At 34.7% G+C, this 7,500-nt stretch overlaps 1 protein-coding gene across 2 annotated transcripts in view; it reads right to left on the reverse strand.

Moving 5' to 3' along the window:
• Positions 1 to 840: 840 nt before the first annotated feature.
• LOC115225778 (actin-like) overlaps positions 841 to 7,500 on the reverse strand; it is a 47,577-nt gene continuing 40,917 nt past the window's right edge. The window contains exons 3-4 of one of the 2 annotated variants that reach the window (XM_036514688.1): positions 4,889 to 5,898; positions 841 to 862 (exon numbers count right to left, since the gene is read on the reverse strand). In XM_036514688.1, the coding sequence (XP_036370581.1) occupies position 862; positions 4,889 to 5,898 (1,011 nt within the window). In that variant the 3' untranslated portion in view covers positions 841 to 861. Of the gene's footprint in view, positions 863 to 4,415; positions 5,899 to 7,500 lie in introns of those variants that run through there. The other variant, XM_029796731.2, reaches the window with a different exon arrangement.

Genomic DNA, 7,500 nt, shown 5'->3' on the forward strand with positions numbered 1-7,500 from the left:
ATATACATACATATATATATACATATATATATATAATATATATACATATATATATATAATATATATATATATATATATATATATATATATATACATATGAGTGCTCAGTTTGGTTTACCACCAAAATTCTGGCTTCAATTGCAAACTAAAGAATGTTGTGTTGACACTGCCCAATGAAGGCAGCTAGAAGTGGTTTCTCCTTGAGCAGGTAGATATATATATATATATACATATATATATATATATATTATATATATATATATATATATATATATAATATATAATACAAAAAGGGACAACAAAACATCCAGATAGCCGATACAAAGGAAACAAGCACCACATTATCATCGCAATTTCAGACCGCCGTCCATGCAACATCGATATTCTTCTCTGTGTTTGTGAAATTCTTGTATCTCTGCCGTAAGGCTTCATTTCCACATGTGCCAGCTTAATTCATTTCATCCTTAGTCAAAATGTTATGTCCTGTTATTATTTTTATTGTATTTATTATTGTATTTATATTTGTGTAACTTTGTCCGTTTCTCCCTCCTTGTTTTTGTATATATTCGCTGCTTTCTTCCAAGGAATCTAATGCTCTTAGCTTAGTTTTCCCTTGCGGCTGGCCAGATTGGAGCAATCTCAAGAATAATCAGTCGAAATTGGGATGATAATTAGATGCTTGACTTTGGATAGAGGGCTTCGAATGACCAGTCCTTGTTTTCTTTGTATCATCTCTCTGGATGTTTTGTTGTCCCTTTTTGTGTCACCTAGCTGTCCGGATGTTTTGCGTTCTTACCCATTTTGTATTTTATATATATATACATACATATATATGTATACATACATACATACATACATATATATATATATATATACACAAATTAGTAAATAAATGGCACAACTAAGTACCGATATTTACTGGAAATAGCGAACGTAAAAGTTCGACGCTAATGTGTAGCTTCACCGCGTATGTATTAGCAAAAATGCGTGTGTGCAACAAACTAGAGCAAAAAAACGTCTTACCTCCAGGGAGGACATCTGAAAGATGAAACACCCGGAAAAGGACAATGTGGGACCTGCAGGTTTCAGGTTTTACAAGATATGTCTCTCACCCATATTTTGTTTTACCTTCATCAGCCAAGCATATACGAAGACGAAATCTACGATGTTACCACATTAATACTATCACACTCGACTGAAATGCGGAACGCTAACAGTACGAGAAACGGTGAAGAAGTTTCAAAATATCAGTAATGCAATACAAAGTATCGCCTTCCAGTAAAAAGTAGCCTGTGAGGGAAAAAATACACAAATTAGTAAATAAATGGCACAACTAAGTACCGATATTTACTGGAAATAGCGAACGTAAAAATACGACGCTAATGTGTAGCTTCACCGCGTATGTATTAGCAAAAATGCGTGTGTGCAACAAACTAGAGCAAAAAAACGTCTTACCTCCATATAAATATGTGTATTTTTCAATCTATGTGTACAAATAACACAGAAAAATAAATAAATATTTACCAGAGTAGCAAAAATTCACATAAGTACCAAGATGTTACAGCTTACTTATAAAGGTAGGAGTTCCAGGGTTTAGTGAAATCTTTTTGAATAACAAAGCTAATTTAAGAAATGGAGTTAAATGCAAGCAACTGTCCAACTGTTGGATGGTATGATGTATTTTCACATGGTGGTGCTGTATGTTATGATACATGACCCGAATTTTCGTCTCCAATGCCACTTTGTCCAATGTCACTTCATCCACTTATTTTGGTCCAATATCTTTTTGTTCAATGATTTTTTTGTCCAACGACTTTTTGTCCAATTTTAAATAAAATCTTTAGAAAACAAAGTGAACAACAAAATCAAATAATCATTGAAAATTTTATTTATAGGATTTGTATTTGGACAAAAACATCATCAGACAAAAAGACATCAGACGAAAAGATATGGATGAAAAGACGCTGGACAAAGTGATGTCGGACAAAAAGATATAGCACCATTATGATATTGGTCCCAGACACCATGATGTTTACACGGGAGACACTGGCCCCTCTCTGATTGATTGTTAATTTTCAGGCTGAGCAGTGGATCAATATATGTCTACAGTTATACATATATAACTGTAGGCGCAGGAGTGGCTGTGTGGTAAGTAGCTTGCTAACCAACCACATGGTTTCGGGTTCAGTCCCACTGCGTGGCATCTTGGGCAAGTGTCTTCTGCTATAGCCCCAGGCCGACCAATGCCTTGTGAGTGGATTTGGTAGAAGGAAACTGAAAGAAGCCTGTCGTATATATGTATATATATGTATATGTATGTGTGAGTGTTTGTGTGTCTGTGTTTGTCCCCCTAGCATTGGTTGACAACTGATGCTGGTGTGTTTACATCCCCGTCACTTAGCAGTTCAGCAAAAGAGACCAATGGAATAAGTACTGGGCTTACAAAGAATAAGTCCCGGGTCGATTTGCTCGACTAAAGGTGGTGCTCCAGCATGGCCACAGTCAAATGACTGATATAAGTAAAAGAGTAAAAGAGTATATATAAATGAAATAATTGAGATTCAGTTGAATTGGGTACTTAAGTTGAATCCCTAAGTCAGACCAGCATTATCCACACAGCCAAAAGTAAGGTGAATAAAATAAAAATAAACAACAGGATTCTATGGAATCTTACTTTTTAATGTTTATATTTGACATATACCAATCTTTTACCTATTTAGGTTATGATATCAATTTTGAAATTTTATTTTTATACAACATGACAATATTGCTTATAAACAATCAACCATAGTGCCCCTAAATAAAATTTCCTCTGTATTTACATCTTAGGTTTCTTAGCATCTTGCCCCTTTAACTGGTAATTAACACCATGATTTAAAGTCTGCCCCTACCTGCCTCGTTTTATAGACAGTTCCTTATATCCAATTAACTACTCCTAATGTCTTATTTCTTCCCAGGGGGGGAAGGGTTGCATATGATAATATTTATGACTACACCTAGCCATAAGCTGTCAATTCACTCTTGTCCTTTATTCAAAATAGACACATTCTTCAAGTCTTAGATTTAGTAGTTGATAAAGAGATAAATGAATTAGAAATGAATTACAACACTATGACCTCATTATGCTCCGTGCAATTCCTAGAAGTTGTAATCTATTCTTAGCTACAATAGTGACAACATGAATTTCTTCCATCTTCTTACTCTGTTAAAATATTTAAGAAAAATTATATTAATGTGCCCTACATGTTAAAATTCCATTCATTTATTTGTACAGCCGAAGATGGCATTACATTAAAATTGATGTACTGATTGCATTGTTAAATTAAATGGAGCTGCTTGAAACAGTCGTACTGCATCACTTGATATCCTGTTGCATATTTTGATTATATGTGTGTGTGTGTGTATTTTTTATCTTTTACTTGCTTCAGACATTAGACTGTGGCCATACTGGGGCAGGGCCTTGAAGGGTTGTAGTCAAACAAATCGACCCCAGTACTTAGTTTTTCCCAAGCCTGGTACTTATTCTGTCAAACTCTATTGTTGAACTACTAAGTTATGGAAATATAAACACACCAACATAAGTTTTCAAGCAGTGGCAGGAACCAAAGACAGGTATAATGATGCACACACACACATCTGACCTTGATGTTAGCAAAGCCATGGAATGCATTGTCAGAAGGAAGATGATCACATTCTTTGAAGAAAATATCTTGCTCACTAACATGTAGCATGGTTACACTTTAATATGGAGCTCCCTTACATAATTAATCGCATATTAAAAATGAATAATTAATCAACAGCTCAACTGTTCAAATATCAATGTGATGTATCTCAAATGTCAATCATGGAATGATATGGTCACAAATTGTATGACCCTTGTATCACAGGGAAACTAGGGACATGGCTGCATTCCAGAAAGTCATTGCAAAAGGATCCCTAGCCAGGGAACTGTATGGGGATCACTGCTGTTCAAAGAGGCTCTCCCACCCGTGCTCTCAGTCAGACAGTCTAACCAGCTCTGCTGATGATATCTGAGTATTACAAAGTCTCAAGGACTACAGAATGATAGGAACGTAATATACAAATGGTCTGAAGAAAGCAACATAAAGTCTAATGCTGATAAATTGCAAGCATTTTGATATCACCCTACAGATTCCACTTGGAATGCACAGGAGCCGGGAGTAATGCAATCCCAAACTTAGAGTCAGTGCTTGACTTGGGAATCCACTTGAGTGGCAATGTGTCTTTCTGTGGGAATATTACTAAGGCACATATACTTACACACATATACAGAAGTTACCATACACACACACACACACACACTCACTTGCTCTCCCTTCAGACATTGCTGTTGGGCTGTTATGATGAAACATTCTCTAAAGTGCATCAAAAACAACAGAACACTATTTTTATTAAATTCTTTATTAAAGTTCAGATCACACAAAAATCAACATTTTACTCAAATTTTATGGTTACATGGCAGTTTAGAACAACATTATCTTACCATTAATAACAAACTTATAATACTGAAAATAGGTTCCAGAGAGGAATATTGCTAACAAAATATGTTAGTACTAATTAAATCCATTTGTTACCAGATTTCTTTTAAGATACAAAAATTATGAAGAATTTAGTCAAAATAACTTTGTCGTTATGAAACTGGCATTTCAAACATACATTAACGCAAATATTTCATGGAAGATTTTAATTGAAATCACTTTAAAACAGGCAGCTTTTATCATAGAATCAGGGTTTACTCTCAGGTGGGTTAGTATTAAAAGGGTTAGTAGGATTTCATTAATATCTCTTATTAATTGTCATTGAAGGGCTGAAAGTTAAACATTCAGCTTCCAGCTCTGGCCTATCACATTGTGCCATATATACATACTAAGGACTCAAATTTTCCATTTTATGTATATGTTCCCTACAGACATGAGATGCGCCAGATTTTTTATATTCTTCTTTTGTAATCCACAGATCATCAGTGGGAGGTCTACTAGCCAATCTAGAACCCCCAATCCATGGAGAGTATTCACGTTCTGGTAGAGCAATGATATTAACCTCTGTGTCAGGTGGTGCCAAGGCACTGATTTCCTTTTTCATACGCTCAACAAAACCTGGAAACATTGTTGAACCACCAGACAACACAATGTTGGCAAACAGATCTCTCCTAATTTCCACATCACATTTCATGATTGAGTTATAAGTCATCTTATGAACACCATCAGAAGGGTTGAAAATAGCTTCTGGGACTCGAAATCGTTCATTGCCAATAGTAATGATTTGTCCATCAGATTGTTCATGACTCTTTTCCAAATCTTTAGAAGACTTTGCTGCCTGCATTTCTTGTTCAAAGTCTAGAGCAACATAGCAGAGCTTCTCTTTGATGACATTTAACGTTCTTTTCTCTGACATTGAGTCACCATACATGTAGCCACGTTCAGTCAAGATATTTTTAAGGTTATCTCTCAAGGCAAGACCAGTAATATTCTGATGCTGGCAGAAAGTAGCTCCTTTTATAGTTGAAGCTCCATAAATAGGGACAACTTGGGTGATACCATGGCCTACATTCACAGAAATACCTGTGACACGGCCAGAATCAAAGAGGGACAAAGCAGCTTGATTAGCCACCATTACTGCACGAACTTGAAACTTTTCAAACATAATTTCAACCATATTCGCTCTGTTTGTTTCAGAGTTACCGACAGGCTCAGTCAACAAGACAGCATAGTCTTTGGCTGCAACGTTCAACTCGTCGAATGCATGTTGCCAGATCCTCTCCATATTATCCCAGTCAGTAATAAGACCATGTTTAATGGGATTCTGCAAATTAAGGACAGTTTTATTCTTTTCAGCTTTCTCTCCAACAAGGATTTCGGGGTTTGGTCCAAAATAATTCTGCAATATAATAAATGACAATAAGAATTCTAGAAACTTAAGTCAATAAAATTTTTTACAAGATAGAAATAATAGAAAGAATTACACAAACAATGAAATTTTCATAATCAATCCTATAATATCCTATAATTAATCCTATAATCTCTATATATATAAAACTGAGAATGTGTGTGTGTCTGTCTGTCTGTCTGTCCGTCCGTCTGTTTGTGTGTTTCCCTAAAACTTGAGAACTACACAACCAATTTCATTCAAATTTTACACATGCCTTACTTACGGTCCGGGGAGTGTCATTGCAAGAGACGAGCCTACAATTCCAGTCTGTTATATATTTTGAGTATTGTTATCACTAGTGATATCAAGATATAACTTTGTATTTTGTATTTTATGTGTAGATGTATATATATAGAAGTACATGTAATATGTACACATATATATAGACATATATACATGCACTAGAACTATGACCCGGCAACGACGGGTCATAATGCTAGTATGCTATAATTAATCCTATAATATCCTACAATTAATCGCATCATATCCTATAATTAATCCTATAATATCCTATAATATCCTATAATCAATCCTATAATATCCTATAAGTAATCTTGCATAAATTACTATCACGTACACACGCACACACATCCACCCTTTTATATAAAGGATTAATTATAATTAATCCTTTAATATCCTGCAAGTAATCCTTTAATATCCTATAATCATATCTATAAAAGGGTGGATGTGTGTGCGTGTGTGTGTGTGCGTGTGTGTGTGTACGTGATAGTAATTTATGCACGTCCACAAATTAGCATGCATGTAGCTCAAATATTAGGACATTTGTCAACACCCTATCTGGGTTTTGTCAACTTATTTTTTTCTCCGAGGGATCCGTGGGTAGCGTAAATATCTAATTTCAGACATAGCTTTAAGCCACAAAAAATATCGGACTTAGCTTTTTTGCCAGCGTCTAACAAAAAAAATAAGATAAAGAAAAGTGGAAGAAGGAGGCAGAGAGTTTCATGGGAAAGACAAGGTGAGAGAGGGAGAGAGAGAGTAAGTGACCACATTCATAAAAAATGGAATGTAAAATGTTTTGTTTTTTGTTTTTGAAATGCACACTATATTTTATAGTCATCGTATATATACTTTCTTACACAACAATTACAATATATTTATTTTAAATCATTTATTTATTTTAAATCGTTCATCTTTCTCCCTGCTCTCTCTCACACACATTACTTTAGGTGCAAAAGAGTTTTGTCTTTATTTTACGCCGAGTAAAAAAGTGTTTTGTTGACAATCCATTTATTTAACAACAAAGAAACAAAGAGGTGAGTAACAATTTGTCAGTGAATTACACAATATAAATGGGTACAATTTGCGAGGCTTCCACCACAACCCACTCCATTTCACAGACCACAAAAAGGGTTTTGAGGCCAATAATTTTTCCATTCATTTCTATTTATCAACATATATGCGTGCAAAAAACATGCAATTGGTCTACATACGAACGTGTGTGTATGTGTGTTCGTGTCTGTTGCCCATATAAATTTATATTATATTATATAAATATATATCACATATATATATTGTAACTAATTTCAA

Source organism: Octopus sinensis, linkage group LG28 (genome assembly GCF_006345805.1).
Source record: "Octopus sinensis linkage group LG28, ASM634580v1, whole genome shotgun sequence".
Taxonomy (NCBI): domain Eukaryota; kingdom Metazoa; phylum Mollusca; class Cephalopoda; order Octopoda; family Octopodidae; genus Octopus; species Octopus sinensis.